Genomic DNA, 20,718 nt, shown 5'->3' with positions numbered 1-20,718 from the left:
AATGATAAACACGTCACTGTCAATTGTGTGAATGAAAAAGACACATTGATCTATTTTCTCAAAACTACACCTGCATGGTTTGATCTGATCCATAGATTCTTGATTTTAGCTTTTAGGGGCACTATAACTTCGATCTTTGAACCCATAGATATATAACGAACTATATAATCAAAAACCTATATGAAATGGTTGGAAATATATATGTGAATCGAATAGCTAAAGAGTACATGCAAGTATATGCAATAAATGAAGTATATGTTTTTTTTTCTTGACAAAATGAACTATATGTTTGTAAATTTAAATAGTTATTTGTTTGTATCATAAATAAAAGCGTGTAATTTAGCTAATATTTTTTTAAAAAAGAATGTAATATTAGAAGTGACGCAATAATTGGAATGAGATCACGTACGGGTCTTCACGTCAGCGGAACAAAAGACATTCAACCCGGATCTAATAACGCTGGCAGGGGAGGTCTTTCAAGCATTTAGTTTATTGGTTCACTCGTCGTCTTGAATAATTCTATAGATAAAATAAGATATGTTAGCTAAACCGGATGAGTGAGACTCACCAGATTTGGGGTCTTCTATTGTGATTGGGGTGATATAGTTGACGCTTAATAGATAAGTAGTTGATATATGATCATTAGTCGGTCTAATTTGTAGATCGACAATAAAAAGATAAATGATTATAGTAATATATATAGCCTAATAAAGGTATTGAATTAGCAACTACTGTATATATTTTCTTGTGTTAACCGAAACGAGTAGTAACCCACCAGACTCATTCCAACATTATTAATTTATTATTAAGACAAATTTAGCACAATATATAAATATATAATCTAGTGAAAATAATAGTCTCCTACCTTTTGACAATATATATATATATATATATATTTTTTTTTTTTGGAGCAAACGACAATTTCTATCCAAGATCCTTCTCTTTTCCACACAACTTCTTCTTGGTTAAGCTTTACAAAAACCAAAAAAATAATAAATAAAAATAAAAATAAATGAACTTATTGACTAAGCACTAAGCAGCACAAGGGCATAGTACAATCACAGAATCTCATCTCGTCCATGTATATAAATAGACCCCAGACACTAACACACGAAACTCACAAACCAACCTCACTCAAGAAAAAGAAAGAAAACAGAGAATTTCTAAAAAAAGATTCTAAATTCTTTTGTAAGTGAGTGAATGCAGAGATGATGATGGAAGAGAAACTTGTGATAAGTGAACTGGAACTAGGCAAAGATCTTGCGAATCAACTGATGAGCAATCTCAAACACACTTCTTCTTCTGCTGATTCAAACAAAACCTTGATCTCTGAGATCCTCCGTATTTACCAGAATGCTATTTTCATGTTGAGCCTCAACGAAGACAAGAACACCCTTAAACGAAGAAGCCCTGAGATCGATGATGACAAGGATTCTAAAATCATGTTCAAAAAGAGGTATAAGATTGATTCTTTCTCTGTCTCTGTTTCAGTTCCAAGGGATTTTTTTTTACATGTCTCTGATTCCTCTGTTTTTCTTTTTCTTTTTGCAGGAAAACATCGGAGAAGAAGACTGAGAAAGTTAAGGTTTTTGTTGCAACAGGACAAGACAATGGTTCAATTGAAGATGGTCATTGCTGGAGAAAATATGGACAAAAAGAGATTCATGGATCCAAAAACCCTAGGTAACCATCGATTCTTATTCTTCTATTTGGGAATTTCAAAAGTTTTGATTTTTTCTTTCTTTTTTGGGGAATATGCTAAACTCTATGTCTCTCTGTTTATTTACAGAGCATATTACAGATGCACGCATCGATTCACACAAAACTGTGTAGCAGTGAAGCAAGTTCAGAAATCAGACACAGATCCTTCGGTTTACGAAGTGAAGTATCTCGGAAACCATACTTGTAACAACAACATGGCATCCCCGAAAGCGACAACGACGACCATGAACTTCTCTGTTTCAATGTTCGAAGAAGAAAGAAACAGAGTGAATGTCACTGAGCGATCTGAAGAAATCAAACCGAAGAAATCCGAAGAAGTGATGATAAATCTTGAAGATCTGGAGAACAAGAAGAACATTTTCAGAACGTTTTCTTTCCCTAACCATGAGTTTAATGAGAATGGCCAGTGGAAAAGTAACCTTTTCTTGGGAGAGCTTTCTCCTGCGACATCAGGATCTGGAATCACAAGCGAGATTGTAACTGCACCTGCTTCTCTTGAGAATTCTGAAACTGCAGATTCGTATTTCTCATCGTTGGACAATATTATCGATCAGGATTGGTTGTGGTCTGCCCTTTGATGATTGGTCAATGTAATTGTCGCTTCAATGATGGCAGTAATTATATATAGATGGTGGGTTTAATTTCAGGTTTATAGTATAGTATAGTTTAGGATTTTTACATGAGTTTGGCCCTTTTCTTTTTTCAGCAGGGTTTATGAATTTCTCTATGAAGTTGGATTGTACTTTATGACAATTAATGAAGAAATGATTGTATTAAGGTTTATTTGATAATTTAAGTTGTTTTTTCTTTTCTTTTTGTGAACAAAATGTTTAAGTTGTTAATTCTTTTTGTTAGAAAGACATTTGAGTGATTGAATTATGAAAGTGCTTTGTAAACTTATAAAGATGCAATTATTTGGATGAACATTTTCAAAAGTATAATTTTTTCCCTATCTGTCAAAATATACTGTTTGAATCGGAAAAAAAAAAAGAAAAAAAAAAAGAGTGAATTTGAAACAGTAGAAACTAATGATTCCTTCCATTCAACGAAGTTAATTTTAAATCACCACAACTAAATTAATCCGAGGTTTCAAATCAATAATATTAGTATGGGCCTTGAGCCCAATTGATATCTAAGAGTAACGAGCCCAATCTCGAATAGAGACTTGTGTCGTCGATTTCATCAAAGAAAGGGATTGATATAGTCGGAGAAGACCAAAACGAAAAAGTTCCGAAGAAGAAGAAGACGAAGACGAAGGAGAAAGGGATGATTTACCGCAAGTGGAGTTTGCTGTCCGGTCCACCGGTTATCCTCGGAGGAGCCGTAATTGCCGCCGTCGCTGTCGGATTCGTCTTGCAAAACGTATTCTCCTTCTCTATCTCTTGTTTGGTCGTTAGATCTAGATTTGCTGGTTTTTTCCCTCCTTTGATCTTATTCGGATTCGCAAATACTCTTGATGAGTTAGTGATTGGTCCTTTTTCGAACCTTGAGCCGTGAGAGGATCATCCTATAATTGAAAATACTCTGTTTTTCATAGGTTCAATTGAATGATCAGGATTGCCTTTATTTGGATTGAATTCAGAAATCAAATTGCAACGCTATAAAGTTTTCGACTTTGATCCGTATCTATGATATTCATTACATAAAAACCAAAATTCTAGTTTTTTTCTGGTATTTTTGATCCAAAATTCGAGTTTTGGAGTCTTGACTTATGGAGTTTTGATGATCAGGTAACAAAAGGGGAGCAAAAGAAGAATGTTTCAACAAACAAGTGAGAAGACAAAATGTGAAGATGCTACAGAAAAATGTGGTGTGTTAATCATGTGATTTGAAACGCTTAGTTCTTGTAGTAAGGCTCAATAATGATTTTGGAAGCTTTCGAATACACTCATCTTTTTGGTGTTTTAGATTCTTGTTGCCAATAATGATATTTCATTTTCCTCATGCTCATTCTTTACATTGATTATAAGTCTCTGTAGGAGTTTAGAACAAAGTTTAGCTTAGAATGTGTTAGTATAATCAAACACGGATGTTCAGAGATACAAGTACAACAACACAACGGGAGTTTCATGAACATTTCTTGGAATTGCTTCATGCAGCTCTCCTTGGAACTCTCATCCCGAACCCACGCTTTAGCTTATCCACCCTGACCATGTTAGCATCAAAGTCAGATACATGAATTAGAATGGTAAGGATAAAGAGAAATGGTATAGGCTTTGTGGGGAAGCTTACGTTGGGGCAAGTTTGCCAAGATTATCTAGCTCTTCACCGGTATCTTCGTCTATCACTCTACCTGAGATGTAAACAGTGTAGGATCGATCTCTGTCGCGTGGGAGACCTCTGGCAGTGAGCAAGCGCAGGTCTTTCTGGTGAAGCTCTCTTCCGTTCACAAAGACTCCTGTGGTTCCGCCAGCGCAATTCTCTGGCATTGGGTAATTGAGCTCTTCAATGAAAGGCTGTAAGAAAGGTGTTACTCGCCAGTTTTATTACACATTCTGAAGAACATAAGAGAGACTGAAGAATACAATTCCTTTTTTGATGTTTACCGGTAATATTCCAAGACAGTGACTTCCCATTATTCCCCAGAATCCAGCTCTGTAGTCGTACCTGGTACCATGCAACAGGACAGGGGATAACCATCAGACCTAGTAGGTGAGAAAAATTAAAGAGATTGAAGGACCTCATGTACCAGTAGTTTCCTGGCCTGATTGGTCCAGCCTGCTTCTCTGCCATCTTCACCAGACGTTCAGCTACTGGATGCCCATTTACTGAGACATCACTTCTACCTTCGTTCTGTATAGACTTCTTCAGATCCTTGAAGCTATTCTTCACAATACTCGCAAATCCACCCTTCTTGGCTCTTCCTTGATCATCTGTATAGTCATTGGCAGAATCTTGAGACACTTCATTGTTGTGAGAGTAATCATTAACGTCCATCTCAGAAATAACTTTCTCTGTTGAACTGTCTGAACTTAGCTCGTCTTCAGACACACTAGGAGAAGTAGAATCCGCAGTCTGCATTTCTTGAGCTTTGTCAGAATTCAAAGTCAGACCAGTTGATACGTCGGTTAGTCCTCTATCCATTGCATGGAATTCGTAAGCAATATTATCATAGTCATCAGAAGAGAAGTTAGCAGAAGTTACCCAACTCAGCCTACTATGAGTTTCTGCTTTTTTTGCTGAAGCAGGATCCGTAGAGAGAACGAGTTTCTTATCAACAAAGGAATAATTTATTACACAAGAGCAGGCTCCGCACCGAATTCTCTGTTGCTTTCTCGTCGCAGAATCTGTTTTCTCTGGCAATTTCAGAAGTTTGAAGCAGTTTTTACAGTTTATAAATGGTGCACCACCAGCCACAGGGTGGATTAGGCGAGTACCACTTGAAGATGAGACTGCTTTACGGGAACGAACACGAGTAACAGCATTCATTCGCGCATCCCCATATCCACTGTGGCATCTTCCATGGAGCTGTGGACCAGGAGATTGAGAACCAGGAGGATGCGGAACAAAGGTTCTCGGACTATGCAATGAAGTATCAAAACCAAAACTTCTCTCATGAGGGTAAAAACCAGCATTAGGCAGAGCATCAGGCAATCCTGAGGGAGGAAACACTGAGCCTGAAGCTCTATGATATGGATCATAGCAGTGGGAACACGAGCAAGTTGATTGATGTAACATCCCATTTCGAGGATGTGTATCAAACAAATCATGACCATTAATATTGGCAATATACTGTCTTGAGTTGTGCAGATGAGATGGCTTCAGAGTTCTTTCACGCATCTGGATCCCAAGAGGGTCTCCATAAACTGGAACATGAGACTGATTATGCGTCGGACCACGCAGAGAAACATCAGGATTATTGCTGTAAAGACATGGAGGTTCAGGTTCTGGATAATGATGGTAATATGAAGAACTTGCAACATGTTTCCCAGAACTGAGAAACCGCAATGGAGCCTTTTTGAATCTTGAAGACGAACTCGAGAGCTGCTGCTCTTCAGGTTGAAGAAGCTGTTCTTTTAGCTTATCCAATTTTCTCACCAGTCCAGCTCTGTCTTGATCAATTGCTTCATCACTAGACAGAGGATCTGTAAAATAGTTACAAGTGGAGAATCTGAAACCTTCGTAATCGCATCTCTTTGTTGCTCTTCGCCTAAACTGAGCCGAACCCGGTTGAGAATCGTTATCATCAGAATTAACAACAGTCAGTTTCGAACTAGGAACACTGTGAACATCCCAAGTCTCTGTTGGACCATTATGTTGGTGTCTTAATGAAGCATCTGAATCAGATTTTTCATCATCACTTAAACCAGAGTTAACTTCGGTTTCTTTGGCTGTGTTATTATCCACGGACTCAACCGACACTAAATCTGCTTCACGGTCCTTGTTTTTGGCTTTACATACAGAACAAAACAAACAAACAAAAACACTGTTGGGTCAGAATTGTTTTATCCTTTTTTACCTAATCGTCGACATAACATACTTAAAAAGAGTGGTTGAAACAATCAAAAACAAGAACTAATCTCGAAATTTATGCTTTCGTAGTTGAACAAAGTTCAGCTAAAGAGAAGATGAAAATGGAAACTAACCGCAGAGAACGGTTCCACAACCACCACACTGAAAAAAGGAGCAATCTTTAGGCTCTGGTAAGAGATTCTTGCACTTGGGACAGCGAACCAGCCTTAGTTGGATCGTCGACTCGGCCATCACCAAAAGAAATTTAAACAAACACACAGAAACAAAATTGTCACTCAGCTTTTACAAGAAATATACTCAACAATCAAGAAGATAAACTAAGAAGACTTGTTATTGCTGTCAAGTCTCTAAAGAGATGAAGAAGTCTCCTAGCCTTCTTCATTCTTGAAACCAAACGATAATAGGGAGAGAGAGAAACATTAAATTGATGATAGTGTGGTAGAAAAGTGGTTAGTTGTCTATTTCTCATTTAGTTTTTTATATATAGTTATACTGATTTTGAATTTCTAAGCTAAAGCTGCTATGCTATTTTTGTTTGTAAGTAGTTTGAAACTTTGAGGACTTTATTGTCAAAAATTAAGATACGAAGATTTTTCAAAAGACTGAACGAGGGAAACGAATCAAGCTTATTCCAATTTTTCATTCGAGAAAGAAACAAAGCAACAAACAAAAATTAGAAGATGGTCGTTGAACCGAAGGCTACACTAGTAATTACTTTATACAAAGGTAAAAGCAAATAGAGTAGCTTTTATGTTTTCACGCACTTCCCACTCAATAAGGTTTCTGCTTTGTACTAGGGATTGGACCCTAAATATGGGCCTCTTAGGGAGTAACCTTAAGCCCACTCGGAACATATGTATTTCTTTTTGCTCACTCTCTTTGTAACGTTAAAAAATTCATATCTGGTGTTTATTTATTTTTTACTAGGCAGAAAAAGTAAATAAATACCAACCAAAATCATTTATTAAAAAAAATACAACTTAAACGATTAATAAATGTAGTTGGAATAAATCAATAATAGTTGTATTTTTTTAATAAATGATTTTTTAATAGTTGTATTATTAATAAATCATTTATATTTAGGGAATGCAGAATTAATTTTAATTTTATCATAGGACTATAAAATAACTTTTATATATTTTGATCTTAACAAAAAACATTATCAGAATTTAATTATATTCCGATAATCTCTTTTCTATAGGTACTATCTGAGTTTCGACCATAAACGTTTTAGATTAATTAACAAAGATCCTTAAACTTAATCAAGTGGTGGTGGTCTAGTCTAATGGTTTTCATTCGAGGAAGAGTTGCCTTGTAGCTTTAGGCCAAAGATCAATTCTCTGCAAATTTACTAAATCACTCTGTTTGACTAATCGAAAGGTAATGCTTTAGACCCATTTGAAAATCTGGTGAGTGGGCTACTCGAAAACTATATTTTATAGTCGTAACTCGAACGTTATAGAAGAAAAAAATCCTTACACAAAAGTTATATGGGAGGCTGGGAGCAAAATGAATTATTCCCAATTTATATCACATCTTAGTTTATCTTAAAGTAAGATCTCTGAAACAAACGCAATATATTTTCATCACACAAAACAACTCGAGAAAAAAAGATTAAAACTTGCGTACATATTTTTTGAAAAATGACTTGCGTACATATTAGAAGAACAACTTACTTATTGTAACAATAATTCCACGAAAAAACTACAAGTAAACAATTTTTTTGTTTTTTTTTTTGTTTTTAGATAGCAAAAAAAAAACAAGCAAACATTTTCTTCTTGTTGATTCGTTCCTTCTTTTCGTCGTTCTTCTTTCCATTCCACCAACGTTTCCTCCTGTTAATATCACGCACCCTCGTAGTCGTAGTCGACGCAGAGGAACACTCTTCATTATCTTTATTCATCAAAGCTCGTAGAGTCACACCAGACTTACACTGTCGAGCGAGAGGAGATAAAGGCATTTGTTGACGACGTTCGATGATGTGAGCAAAAGAGGCGAGTTCGTAAGAATCATAGAGAGGACTCCCACAGTCCCAGATTTTATGATCACGATTATGAGTTACTTGCATGGACTTTTGTGTTTGTCATCGGTGAAAGACTAAAAGAGTTCTCTCAAAGTCGATTTCTTAAGTGTTTAAAGGTTTTTTTTTTTTTTTGCTTTGTTCATGTATCGAAGTTTGTTTGTTATATATAGGCCTGGACTGCTAATTTTTGTGTGTATGTGTCAGTCTGTGTAAATAATTATTGTGGCTATTTTTAGTTGCAAATCAGGAGCTACATAATTGTGGATAGATGTTCATGTATTTACTTAATAATACCCAGATTTGTTACTACTGTTTATTTATAATAAAATACAGCTGTTATTTTTTCTTTTTCTTTTTCTTATTTTCTTATTTTAAAATAAGAAAATATCAATATATTCATTCCCCTTTACTTTTTGACATATCAACTGATACAAATGGCAAAGAATTTGAAAGACGTTTCTATAATTTTTTTTTTTTTTTTTTTTGGGTCAAACATTTTCTGAGAAAGTAATATTTAGTTTTCCAAGTAAAGATCATGGTACGCTATAGTATTAAACAATCATATAAAGAAACAACAGATTTGTTATTAAAAAAACGTACGCAAATGCAATGAACCCATGTGGTCTGGTACTCCGGCCGATACGTAAAGGAAATATACATCATCGTTCCTAGGAAAAAAATCTGAAAATATGGATAAACACTAATCAACTAGTTTGTACTTTGTACGAATATATGTAATATATATAGCTGTCTGATTATATAATTTATAGTTTTTATATAACGTGGAGTATAATACATACCTACAAAAATAAAAACATACGTACGTACGTATTAATCCACTAAATTACGGTAGGTCGCTTGATCAGAGATTCAGACATATGATTATATAAACATGAGAGTGGATAAATAGTAATATGTCCCCATATACAACATATATAGTTAGCATCTAGGTTAGCATTTCCGCCGTTTGATATCATTATATTGGATTTACAATTTACAAAGATCATCTTGTGGACCGATAGTAAATTTCTAAATTCAGTTTTTTTGGTTTCACAATCTATGAACTTTTTTCCTTTCCAATATTTTTAATTTATACCAAGCATTAATTATTATGCTCAGACTTGTAACCAACTTGAATGACCATGCTTGTGTTATAAAATATAAATAAAACACATATATACTAATACGTCTTCAACTCAACATGTTGTAAATCATATATATGTCGTCCAAACTCATATATAAGCGAGTTGTTGTTTGTGTTAGTGGGACTACAGGTAAATCTTAGATTACTTTTCGTAATCAGTAGAAGTCTCTTAACAAACGTCTGTCCCACCAATATTAATGTCATAATCACGTATAGAGCTTCTCAGACAAAATCACCCCACTACCACAATGTATTTCTTCTCTGCAGCTACTCAGCCTACTCTATTGTTTGATTCTTGTTTTTTGAGAAAAGCACCAAACTTTTATGTCTAAATTCATTTATTAATATTTAATAGTATGGTGTTAAATTTGAATTCGGTTTCGTATATCAAACTTTTAATTTGGCTCAGGTCAGATCGAACTAAAATAGATTATCCGAATGATATTCTCCAATCTTAATTGCAATCAAATTCGAATCTTGATTTAATTTTTAACAATAAAAAAAAAGGTAACGTCACATCAGAAACCTATTTATTTCCCAAACACTGATTGCACAAAAAGCAAAGTAAAGACCACTGTGATACATATATTTCTTCTATAAAAGATAGAAAGCTTGCTCAATTAAATAACTTAAAGAAACTATATTGACAATGAAGACAAGAAAGACAAATAAAAACCAACTAAAAAGTAAAAACCACTTTTCTTGATATCATCACAAATGTTGTTTAGTCAAACGCTGTGCTGAAGTAATTACTCACCACATTCTCACACAGAATTTGGAGAACCTTTGCATTACTTGGCTTCACACATCGTGGCATCTTAAACTGTCCAGCTGACGAACCAAGCCCGAGAAAATGTTCTTGAACCTTCCTGAAAGTTCCTTTTCCGACAACTTTCAGCTCTAACGGTCCAATGGTCTTGCATTTGCGGGAGCTAACGTAACCGGCATCGATGAATCCTCGGTCTAAACAGTTGCAGCAATCTTGAAGAACATCTTCCTTTGTTTCACCTGAAATCTCCCAGAATATAGCGTAATGCCCTGGATCTGTCGAGACATCGACGTGGCTAGAGAAGTCTATGACTTCGATCTTTTCTTCCGAGAGTCTCTTTGCAGCGGACTCTACTGAAAGCTGCAGGTCTCGTTCTGTGTTCTTGTCGATGTTGATCGAGAGAATCAGGTTTCTCCTGCATATGAATTTTAGCTGGGGAGTGTTGTTGTAGAATCCTTCGATCTTTACCACATCTCCAAGCCGGTATCGATACAACCCTGTGCAATATGGATCAAATGGGACTTTAAGCATCCATTATGAGACAAATAATATATAACACGAATTTTGGACTTAAAAACAACGTTATATATATGTACCTGCGTAATTTGTGATGACAACCTCGTACTCTTCTCCGATCTTGACTTCAGTTAAACCAACTGGTTTCTCTTCTCCTTCCCCTGTTTCAGACAGAGGGAGAAACTCGAAATAACCGAGATTTGGAATCACTGCGAATGTAGCTTCCTCTGGAGACAACCTAGGTGTAACATTAGCAGCAATCCATCCTTCAGAGCTACCGTAGTCATGACTCACTAGAGGTAGATCTCCCGCGTAATGTCTCAGCTTATGCACATAGGGCTCCATGGAGCCAGTCATGATCCCGTAAACATACTTTGCGTTAGGGAAGAGCGCGGGAATCAGTCCGTACCAGTTGCTCAAACTCATACATTTGGTGCGGATAGTCTCGGCTAGTTCAGGGTTAGGTGTGAGCAGCTTGGACATCGCGGCACGCACTGATGGGACAGTTATACGGTTGCTTGGGACACCGTCTTTGATATCGGTAACAATCTCTTCCCAAACCTGTTCAAAGGTTCTAAACGCGTGAACTATACCGTGAGCAAAGACTGCAAAGACGTATTGAACTTGGTCTCGGAAGAGGATTCCGGATAGGAGATGGCAATACAAGGCTTGATGGACATCAGGACTAAAAAGAACTTCGTCAGGACTACAAGAAAGAGACGTTATAGGTTTCATCCCGGCTTTGAAGTTAGGGTTCCGGTAAACGTTTGTGGTTGCGGTTCCAACTGGGACACCTCCCTTTGATATGTACTGCTTGCTGCTGAAGATAAATTGCAAAGCTCTCCCATTGTCGTCAATCGGAAATTCTCTGTTACAAGAGAAAAAAAAAAAAACATAAGGCATAGAGTCGGTGGTAATTACATTACATCCTTATTAGTTGCTCTGTTCATGTGAATGGGTGGAACAGAGAAAAGAGTATTAATGTGGGGAACACAATCACTAATCCACTATACCTACCTATTTCTGAAGGCAAAAGCAGTGCGAAACAGTTGTAATGTGTTCTCCATTAACTCATCAGTGAAAGGAATAAACTTTGGACGGCCTTGACTAGTTCCAGAGCTGTTAATTAGATTATAAGCACAACAAAAGATTCATTCATTCATTAATCTCTGGTAAGAAAGAATGACAGATGTAAATAACGGCAAGTAAGTTAGATAGAAAACCTCAAGGAAATGGCAGGAACAGGGTGGCCAGTGAGAATAGGTGAAGTGTCACCATCGACCATTCTTTTGATGTAAGGCTCTAACTCAACATCAGTGACTAAAGGAACCATAGATTTGAAAGCTTGTTCAGGGTCAGTGGCGTTTCCATCGAGACCAAAGTTTTGTAAGTAGATGGCGGATTTGTTCTTGAGTAGAATATCTTCCAAGGTTTGTTTCTGGACTTGATCAGCGTTTCTTGTCATTTCCTCGAATTCATCAATTACTCTGTTCATGTCGAAAGTTTCAACCTTCTCCAACATCCTAAATTAGAAACCAATAAAAACAAAAAAGTGATCAGATTCTGACAGAAAAATTGCAGAGAGAGGGACAGAGAATGTAATAAGGAAGGAAGAAAGAAACTTAAAAGGTCTTTATGTTTCAGAGCATCTATAAAGGGAAAGTTTTTTTTTAAAAAAAATCTTATTACAACAGAAACTCAAAAGATTTCTGGAAAAAAATTATTCGAAACTTTATAGCAGTTTTATTTTTTTTTAGAAAGGGGGCTAAAACGGTTTTGCGGAATCTACGTGAACTCTTCTTAATCTGATGACTCGGGGAAAGCTTGATATCAAATCAAAACTAAGCAAGGAAGTAATCACGAATTCAAGGGGGTTTTTTTTGGAGAGGAAACCCAATAGTTTTTTTCTTTCTAGAGGTTATAATCAGACATCCAAATCAGAATCTTTCAGATTGAAGAAGTAAGAAGAGAGAACTTTTGGAATCTATATCTGAACAAAAGAAGAAGAAGAAAAAGTCAACGAGGTCGGAACCGGAGAAATCAGGAGAGTGTTTTTTTTTCCCCGATCAGAAGAAACGAATTAGTAAGGAATAATGAAAGCGTAAAGCTTTAATATATCAAGATTAAAAAGAAGAAGTCAGAAAAGAGTACCTGGTTTTGTTGCTGCTGCGAGCTCTCTCTCTCTGTGTTGTGGTGTTATAGTTTAGTGGAAGATAGGAAGAGAAAAATAAGAAAACAAAGTTGAGTGTGATTATGGAAAGTCAAGAGATAGCTGTGAAATTTATAGACAAACCATTTCTATTTTTTTTTTCTTTTTAAAAGGAAAAAGAAAAAGAAAGAAAAAAAAAGAGGACGGAGGAGGTAAAGAAAAAAAAAGAAAAGATGATGTCGAAGGCGATAGATTAGTGAAAGCCGTTAATTACTTTGGCTGCTCTCTTTTTCTTTTGTGAGTGTGTGTATCTCAATTCTCGCCGATGGGATCTCTCTCCTGTCTGGTTTTTTTTTTTTTTTTTTTGTTTTAGCAGTCTTATGGGTTTGAGATTTGAATAAAGTTAAAAACTTTAAATTTGATGTGTTGTTATTAGATCAAAATTTTGTTAAATTATATTAAAGTTTAGTGTTATTAATTTGTGATTTGTAAAAATTCATTTAAAATCTTAACAAATTTGGTTTATTGGATTCAAACTTTTATAAAGTCATTAAAAGTTTTGTGTTATTCAATTAAAACAAAAAAATATAGGATTGTCAATGAATACAATTATCATGTTATTAGTTCATGATTTTATACACTTCTTCATAAAATAAAGTCATGAAAAGTTTAACAAAAATACAGAAATTGTTTGAACCATTTTACAAAATTTTGTTAAACTATACTAAAGTTTAGTATTATTAATTTGTGATTTGTAAAAAGTCATTTAAAATCTTAACAAATTTAGGTTATTGGATTCAGACTTTTATAAAGTCATTAAAAGTTTTGTGTTATTCAACTAAAACAAAAGAATTTAGAATTGTTAATGAATACAATTATTATGATATTGGTTCATGATTTTATTTACTTTATTCACAAAATAAAGTCAAAAAGTATTAAAAATACAGAGATTGTTTAAAGCATTTTACAAGATTTTAAAAAACTAATCAACAAAACTATAAAATATTCTTTAAAAATCTTTAAAAATATATTATTTATTCACTTTTATATGATTTTGTTGAAGTCTTTAATTTTTTTTTATAAATTAGAATTTAATAACAACCCTTTTTTTTCTCCGACCAGATTTTTTTTTCTTTCGTTCTTGATATGAGTTGTGTCCAATCCGTAAAGTTATTTTCTTGATTTTAGGACCATCGTCAGATAATGTCATTTTGTTACTTGGTTCTTCTTCTCTATGCCAAAACAGCTTTAGTTTATTACTGTTATCGTAAGGCTTTGTTTGGACGCGCGTTTTCATGTTACCCATACCATGAACCAAAATAATCGCATGTGGACTACTTCTATTTCTTTCTTTTCCTACATTTGGGTGTTTCAAATCTTTATTTTATCAATAAAAATTATACAACCTATTAACTCTCTCTCAACCATAAGTAGTTTAGGAAAAAGGCAACTTGTGTTAGGAATATTATATTATACTACTAGTTTCTTTAATTCTTCTGTATTGGTTTAGTGACTTTTTATTTACTTAAAATACATGTAATGGTTTCAAGTTTCAACAACAAACAAAAAAATATCCTTCCCAACAACAAAAAAAAAAACAAAATATTTCGCTAACAAAGAAATACCATGCATATATAGTGTCATAATTTATTCAAGACGAGAATCATAACATGTTAAATTATTCACCTCTTCGTCGTTGTTTTGTTTTTGTTTTTATCTGACAAAAACCCCTTCGTCGTTGTTTATAATAATAACAAATCTGAATTAGTCAAAACGTGGTCATTAATGATTAATTCACATCACAACCGGTGGTATAAACACAAAGTATATTTGTTGAACTTAACGGTAGGCTGTAGCCCTTTGATTACAGGCTTACGATTAATGTTGATTTTTTGGTATTACATAAATCACACGATGACCACAGGTTTATTATTATAACTAAACAACGACGAAGAGGTTTTTATCAGATTTTTTTTTCTATTATACTACTGTATTTGATTAGTTTTTGAGAAAACACGGGGACGTAGACTAAAAAATAAATCATACTAGTTCCTCCCAGATGTTTACATTACTCATTTAAATGATTCGCAAAGTCTATGTGTGAGGTTCGTAAGTTTTTGTTATTTCTACCAAATTCTGTTAAAATCAGTTCCATCGTATATATCTTCTTCTTGAGTTACAAAACAAAGTTCTTATTTCTTCTTTTGCTTACAAGTGAAACTCTCATTTTAATGACGCTGAGGAACAGAGTTTAGTTTGAATAAATAAAACATAGGACCAACCTTTGAGAAACAAAATATAAGAAAATACAATATATGATCTTTTCTCAGTATATTCTTCATTTCATTCGTCAATTTCATACAACTTTATACCGTGACAATCATGAACTGATTGAAATCAGTAGAAATTTTCATTTCAAAGACGTTCAATTTTTTTTTTTTTTTTTTTTTGTTGACTGAAGAAGTGTAAACATTGTCTACATGCATGACAAGTCAACACAAAACTCATAAGTATTCCCCAAGGCTCATCATTAATGTTTTGAGCTAAAAGAAAAGTATTGTACCAAGATACATGCATACAAAATTTTATTGTTGACCTCTCATATATTTGTTTGTGACCTAATTGCTTATCAAGATCTAATTAGTATATGTTGGCTCTCTCGTTCATACTATTTGGACAATAACGAAGAAAAACAATTGTGCGTGGAAATTAATTTTAATACTCCAATATTTAAAGTTATGAGCTAAATGGATCCACCAAGTCCAACACACGTCAAAAGAAAACAAAATGACACTGATATTCTAACTGGATTATCGTAGTGATAGAGACTCATTTAGGTAGTTGATAAGCTTTCTTTAACTTTTAACATTTTTACACGGAGGAGTGTGTAATTGGAAAAATATCCTCAGGAACCAACCGCATGTACTAAAAAAAGAACCCAAGTGCGTTTTGTGCTTACACGTCGCGAGTGCCGTCCAGTTCGATTTCGTCTCGGCTCTTAAATATATTTGTCGGTCACATTCTTTACGTTCTCTCTCTTTTCGCCCCCAATTGTTTCATGAAATTACAAAGCGTGCCTACTGCCTAGTTTTGCGTAGGCTCCACTTATACGCGCCCACAACTTTTTTTTTTTTTTTGGGTCATTTAATTTCAAAAATCTGAAGTCAGGTCTTTTAACAGATTAATCAGTAACAGATTAATCAGCTACTTAATAAATGTTGTTTATTGCTGTCAAACTAAATAAATCCTATTTAGATTTTTACAAAATCTTTTAATACTAAGTTTTTTTTTAATTTATCTTTAACCTAAAACTATTTATTCAATTTAAATTGCTTGTTCTGATGTTTTTAAAAATTGTGTGAATCTGTCAAAATGACATTTTTGTTAAACTAATAGAGTACTGGTTAATTTAGTGTTGTTGTGGATTAGTTTGATTTGCTTTTACTTTCAACCACAAAGTAAAATTAATTCTGATACGCGTTTGATGTCACACTGATATTGGTAGTGGTTTAAATATTTTGTTTTTGTTTCCAATATCGATGTAGATGAATTAGTTTGAGTATTTCACATTTCAAATTTTGAGCGAACAGTAATAAGTTTATTGGATGATTTCATAAATATCATCGTCACTGTAAATGTTGTTTTCCCCACCGGTCGTCCCCACTACGACGAACGATAGTTTACCCTTGAGGCCTTGACCGTTATGAGTATGACGTAATCATTATTAGTTTAACCTTAAAATTATGATTAAACTTATTACATTTACCTCCGTCACCACAAAATATTAACATATATTTTTTTTGGTATCCATTATAACATAGAACTTATGTACAACCTTGGTATATTATTTATAGCAAAAAAAAAAGGCGACAAGAAAATTTTAGTTAGTTTAGCTTTTGAGTTGTGCGAATACGAGCGTCCTCACGTTCCATACGGGCTAACGTGCAACTTGATACAAGTGATTATGACAAGACCCACAAGTAAACGACACACAATTTCTGCAATAAGCTTAGTTTTCTCGTTTAATTACGACAAATATTAGTGTCTATATACGTTTGTCATTAATTAGTACATCGAATATGTTTTACGATTTTACTCATAGTGGACACGTGGATGTTAGATTATATGTTGTCTCGTTTTCTAGACGTATTATTTGTACGTTGTTTAGCTTTACAAATTACAATTAGCCAATGAAATCACAAATTAGATATCAAAATATCCGCAAATTATTCCTGAGTTAATATCTATATGAATGTGACAGCTATAATATCCTGTAAAACGACTCAGTTTACAGCAATTTATAAAAACGTATATCTATATATACTACTAGCTTGTTTGTAGACCATACATGTAATCTAATTGCTTGTACTAATTAATAACATTGATGATGTGTTCACCACTCAAATATGATGCATTGACAAAAGAAACACATGTAAACAACCATTCCAGACACTTTCTTCTTCGTTTCTATAGTTCCAGTCATAAAAAAATGCCAGTCTAGGTCAATCAATAATTTAAAGTTTGCTTATAACTTTGTATAATATATATGAGATTTTTTAACGTTTACAATGTCATTGGTATATATTTAAAATTATCAATCTTTTTGTTGAGAATTTACAAAATCCTAATTTAAATCTCGGAGGTAATTAGTAATAGTATATCCAGGGCTTTGCATTTTATGACGTTTGAACCATTTCCTTGTACCACGTCAAATCGTTAGGAAAAGGGTAGTCTTATAATTTGCATTTAATAAACATAAACCCATCAAACAATTGAATGAAAAGGTAAAGGGTGGTAAGGAAAAAGTTTAATGAACAATAAAGTACACATATAGCCGAAATAAGAGCTCGTGAAGATTCACGCACGTATCAAATGATTGTTCCTTAACCCTGTTTGACATTTTATCAGAATACCATATTCTAGATGTTATCGACCTTTATTAATGCTAAAATATGATATTTGTAACTCTTTGCATTGTATTAAAATTTCTTTTAAATGTAAAGTATACGCAATTCGTTTCACAGACGCATAGAAGATAATACCAAAAGGACAACAAAAAAAATTATACTAGAATAACAAGAGGAACAGAAAAGATAATAAATAAATGGATGAAATTTTTTAAAATGTCATAATAATGGAGACCGTGTCATAACTCATTAATAGTGACGAACCCAAACTTCTTATTGCATAGTGACCAAAAATAGGTTTTGCGAAAACGACCCCTCATTTATTACGCAATTCCGTTTCCGGCCACTTTTTCTATAATCGCTTTTTTGTTTGTTTTCTAGTCATCATCTTCTCAAATGCCTCGTGTGAACATCTTTTCTCTTAGACGGCTAGCCGAAAATTTTAAAGATGTAACACTTTAAACTCAACAAATTAGAATTTTCATAATTTCCAAAAAGCTCTACCATTACATTTAAACGTGTTGTATATAAAATACGCTATACTTATGTATTATGTGTTTTAAATTCAGGTTATACGTACTCTATATGGAACATTAATTCGACCGACCGTATCAAACTATTATAAGAAATTTTTAATTCTATATATGCTAGTGAATTTGGGTTTTAGATTCCGAGTCCGCCGCACGATTATTGTCGCTCAGGGTCAGTGTGCCGATCCGAAAATTTAATGTGGGTGCTGTTTATTAATTCTAACTAAAATTTACATTGTTTGAATATCTCATGTTGACATGTTGTGCGAAATACAGAAAAAAAAAAAAGGAATTAATGTGGATTAGGTTGTGGACGTCAGCTATTCAGCTAGTAATTTAATAATGGCCGATTAAGGGAGAGATTAGGTAGAGGTCATTAGCTGTAATCATGCTGCATATTAATATTTGTGGTTGTGGTTCGTCGAAGAAGAATCTCCCTATGAATCTCATAATGATTTACGAATCCGAAATAGATATATAGAGGTACGCAGGAGGAATTTCATGTTGATGTTGAATTTCAAGTATTATTAACCTTAATGTGATATTACTTCCTTGAACGTGCTGAGACAACTGCGCGTATAAACTAAAAAGAACATTAACATACACTATTCATACCTATTAACTTATTGTTATGGAACTTTTATGACCAAAATATATGGATCGTCTTTGAATAAAACCTCATACATCTTTTTTATGTCGTATACTCGGAAATCTTATTTTTGTTTACGTGGTTGCTAACATATTAACGTCTATACATACTTTCATATAGTTAGCCAGCCACCGACCATTGTAGACCTCTTAAATCTCATTTGTATCTATATGAAGAATTTTACTTTTTATAGTAGCAAACCGCGTAAACAAAAATATATAATCAAGAAAGTAGTCAAGTACTAATTCGCCAACCGCACAAAATCATCCAACGCTATTTCTTCACCGTATAGCCACTTCATCCCATGATATCTCTTGATAGGTGAAAACCATATTCTGCTACCATTGAAATCTACATATAAACATGGAGAACATTTAATGTTCATCATGATCAACTAGATAATTCATAATAAAAAAATGGTTAATAGAGCGAGTAATCATATTCCCAACTTCAGTGTTATCGCATATTTAGCACGATCGCATTGGAGACGTTAGACACTACCGAATCTTTCCAACATCCATAATCTGGTTGTAAGCAGTTTGCTACGAGAACTAGCTTTTATCTCGTCTCCTTAATTGAATACCCGGTCGATCTCATGGGTGGTGAATCGTGATCGTAATTTAACATCATTTCATTTCGCATTAACATGTTTATTATTTTCATTGGCATGCATTTGATCCACCACTAAGTTAATTTATGCAATGTTTAGGTTAGAATTACATTGAATTTACATCTCCCTTACAAATTAAATGATATATACTTGCTTACATTTGATTAGGCCAAAAAAATATCTTAACGCGAGTTTCTTTTTTCATCTTTAAATATAGTGCTCACACAATAACAAAATTTCGATAACGATAGAATAGAGAACTGTATTCATCTTCTGGGGCAATCACAGGTGAGGCATGCGCCTTCACATTTTCCTGTAGTGCCTGCACACTATAGTCATAAACAAGGACATGAGCAGCTACGTACAACGGTACAAGCAATGAATCTAATCAAATTTCTATAATTTTTTTCCTATAACCTGAAATCTTTAGCCATGGGATGAAGCACATGCGTCCTCTTCTCCATCAGCTTTGTTTCTTTTATAAACCTCTTGTTGGCACGTGCTCTAGACTCACGAGCCTCGTGTGCAAGTGCAACATGATGATCTCGTCTTCTCTTTTCTTGTCGTCATCGTGTTTGCGATTAGCTTCGCGAGACGAATCCATAAACCAAAAAAAAAAAGACGCAAAAAAAAAAAAGATACAATTATCGGGAAAGAACGCTATATTAGTCCCTAAATTAGTCCATTCATAGTAAATTATAGTCATGGACAAATAAACCGAATCGAATGGACCGAACCGAAACCGAACCGAAATTTCGGTTCCTGTTCGGGTATGGATAGTGGACAATAACCGATTGGATAGTGTTTTAATTATCCATGGATATCGGTTATTAACCGAACCGAACCGATATTCATTCGGTTATCCGAATCAAACCGAACACGTACTAAAATTATGTTTTAACCGAGAATTGAACCTGAGACCTCTCCAAACTGGAGTGTGCAACATGGCCACTGCACCACGTTGAAGTTTTAGCTTTGTATTACGTGTTAATATATATAAAGTAATAAAAAGTAAACTAAAAAACCATATATATTTAGACAAAAATACCAAAATATTTGAAATAAATCAAATATCAGGAAGTTTTTAGATATATTTGTTAAAATATAATCAAATTTTATTTAAATAATATTTAAAAATTTATATTACACTATTTCGGATATCCGGAACCGAACCGAACCCGAACCGAAATAGTAAATTAACCGAATGGATACTAAACCTCTATATC

The 20,718-nt window shown here is 34.0% G+C and overlaps 6 protein-coding genes across 7 annotated transcripts; 2 read left to right on the top strand and 4 right to left on the bottom strand.

Annotated features, from left to right (window-relative positions):
* The first annotated feature begins 1,054 nt into the window (after positions 1 to 1,054).
* On the top strand, positions 1,055 to 2,499 carry WRKY46 (WRKY DNA-binding protein 46). Its single transcript, XM_010520010.2, has 3 exons — positions 1,055 to 1,456; positions 1,552 to 1,683; positions 1,790 to 2,499. Exons 1-3 carry the CDS (start codon positions 1,209 to 1,211, stop codon positions 2,298 to 2,300), a joined length of 891 nt encoding a protein of 296 aa, XP_010518312.1. The 5' UTR covers positions 1,055 to 1,208; the 3' UTR covers positions 2,301 to 2,499.
* Positions 2,500 to 2,896: 397 nt separating this feature from the next.
* SDH8 (succinate dehydrogenase subunit) lies at positions 2,897 to 3,666 on the top strand. Its single transcript, XM_019226881.2, has 2 exons — positions 2,897 to 3,084; positions 3,453 to 3,666. Exons 1-2 carry the CDS (start codon positions 2,989 to 2,991, stop codon positions 3,495 to 3,497), a joined length of 141 nt encoding a protein of 46 aa, XP_019082426.1. The 5' UTR covers positions 2,897 to 2,988; the 3' UTR covers positions 3,498 to 3,666.
* On the bottom strand, positions 3,638 to 6,881 carry LOC104793613 (uncharacterized). Its single transcript, XM_010520009.3, has 5 exons — positions 6,309 to 6,881; positions 4,412 to 6,113; positions 4,269 to 4,329; positions 3,955 to 4,178; positions 3,638 to 3,868 (listed from the first exon to the last, which is right to left on the bottom strand). Exons 1-5 carry the CDS (start codon positions 6,424 to 6,426, stop codon positions 3,814 to 3,816), a joined length of 2,160 nt encoding a protein of 719 aa, XP_010518311.1. The 5' UTR covers positions 6,427 to 6,881; the 3' UTR covers positions 3,638 to 3,813.
* An 874-nt stretch (positions 6,882 to 7,755) lies between these two features.
* Positions 7,756 to 8,344, bottom strand: LOC104793612 (uncharacterized). Its single transcript, XM_010520008.2, has one exon. The coding sequence runs from the start codon at positions 8,261 to 8,263 to the stop codon at positions 7,937 to 7,939; it is 327 nt and encodes a 108-aa protein (XP_010518310.1). The 5' UTR covers positions 8,264 to 8,344; the 3' UTR covers positions 7,756 to 7,936.
* Positions 8,345 to 9,870: 1,526 nt separating this feature from the next.
* LOC104793611 (jasmonoyl--L-amino acid synthetase JAR1) lies at positions 9,871 to 13,235 on the bottom strand. Of its 2 annotated transcripts, none has more exons than XM_087455294.1 (5): positions 12,799 to 13,235; positions 11,871 to 12,637; positions 11,665 to 11,766; positions 10,728 to 11,515; positions 9,871 to 10,628 (listed from the first exon to the last, which is right to left on the bottom strand). In XM_087455294.1, the coding sequence occupies exons 2-5, from the start codon at positions 12,167 to 12,169 to the stop codon at positions 10,087 to 10,089; spliced, it is 1,731 nt and encodes a 576-aa protein (XP_087311420.1). In that variant the 5' UTR covers positions 12,170 to 12,637; positions 12,799 to 13,235; the 3' UTR covers positions 9,871 to 10,086. The 2 variants fall into 2 exon arrangements, with proteins under 2 accessions (XP_087311420.1, XP_010518309.1); XM_010520007.3 differs by having other exon boundaries at positions 11,871 to 12,170; positions 12,799 to 13,221.
* A 6,351-nt stretch (positions 13,236 to 19,586) lies between these two features.
* Positions 19,587 to 20,096, bottom strand: LOC104793610 (uncharacterized). Its single transcript, XM_010520005.3, is given in 3 exon segments — positions 19,587 to 19,814; positions 19,910 to 20,024; positions 20,027 to 20,096. Coding segments are annotated over 3 exon segments (204 nt in total). The 3' UTR covers positions 19,587 to 19,795.
* Between the last annotated feature and the right edge of the window lie 622 nt (positions 20,097 to 20,718).

Source organism: Camelina sativa, chromosome 6 (genome assembly GCF_030686135.1).
Source record: "Camelina sativa cultivar CO46 ecotype springtype chromosome 6, ASM3068613v1".
Taxonomy (NCBI): domain Eukaryota; kingdom Viridiplantae; phylum Streptophyta; class Magnoliopsida; order Brassicales; family Brassicaceae; genus Camelina; species Camelina sativa.
Note: the sequence above shows the minus strand (reverse complement) of the source record. Positions and strands in the feature narration are given on the sequence as shown.

What these genes read in the sequence shown, in the direction of transcription:
- WRKY46 (XM_010520010.2), top strand. Translation starts at nt 1,209, where the DNA reads ATGATGATGGAAGAGAAACTTGTGATAAGTGAACTGGAACTAGGCAAA. An exon ending in AAAATCATGTTCAAAAAGAG is followed by an intron (nt 1,457 to 1,551) that starts GTATAAGATTGA and finishes TTCTTTTTGCAG; the next exon opens with GAAAACATCGGAGAAGAAGA. An exon ending in CATGGATCCAAAAACCCTAG is followed by an intron (nt 1,684 to 1,789) that starts GTAACCATCGAT and finishes GTTTATTTACAG; the next exon opens with AGCATATTACAGATGCACGC.
- SDH8 (XM_019226881.2), top strand. Translation starts at nt 2,989, where the DNA reads ATGATTTACCGCAAGTGGAGTTTGCTGTCCGGTCCACCGGTTATCCTC. An exon ending in TCGGATTCGTCTTGCAAAAC is followed by an intron (nt 3,085 to 3,452) that starts GTATTCTCCTTC and finishes TTTGATGATCAG; the next exon opens with GTAACAAAAGGGGAGCAAAA.
- LOC104793613 (XM_010520009.3), bottom strand. Translation starts at nt 6,426, where the DNA reads ATGGCCGAGTCGACGATCCAACTAAGGCTGGTTCGCTGTCCCAAGTGC. An exon ending in TTGTGGAACCGTTCTCTGCG is followed by an intron (nt 6,114 to 6,308) that starts GTTAGTTTCCAT and finishes CTGTATGTAAAG; the next exon opens with CCAAAAACAAGGACCGTGAA. An exon ending in ATCAGGCCAGGAAACTACTG is followed by an intron (nt 4,330 to 4,411) that starts GTACATGAGGTC and finishes GCATGGTACCAG; the next exon opens with GTACGACTACAGAGCTGGAT.
- LOC104793612 (XM_010520008.2), bottom strand. Translation starts at nt 8,263, where the DNA reads ATGCAAGTAACTCATAATCGTGATCATAAAATCTGGGACTGTGGGAGT.
- LOC104793611 (XM_087455294.1), bottom strand. Translation starts at nt 12,169, where the DNA reads ATGTTGGAGAAGGTTGAAACTTTCGACATGAACAGAGTAATTGATGAA. An exon ending in GCTTTTGCCTTCAGAAATAG is followed by an intron (nt 11,516 to 11,664) that starts GTAGGTATAGTG and finishes CTCTTGTAACAG; the next exon opens with AGAATTTCCGATTGACGACA. An exon ending in TGTCATCACAAATTACGCAG is followed by an intron (nt 10,629 to 10,727) that starts GTACATATATAT and finishes CATATTGCACAG; the next exon opens with GGTTGTATCGATACCGGCTT.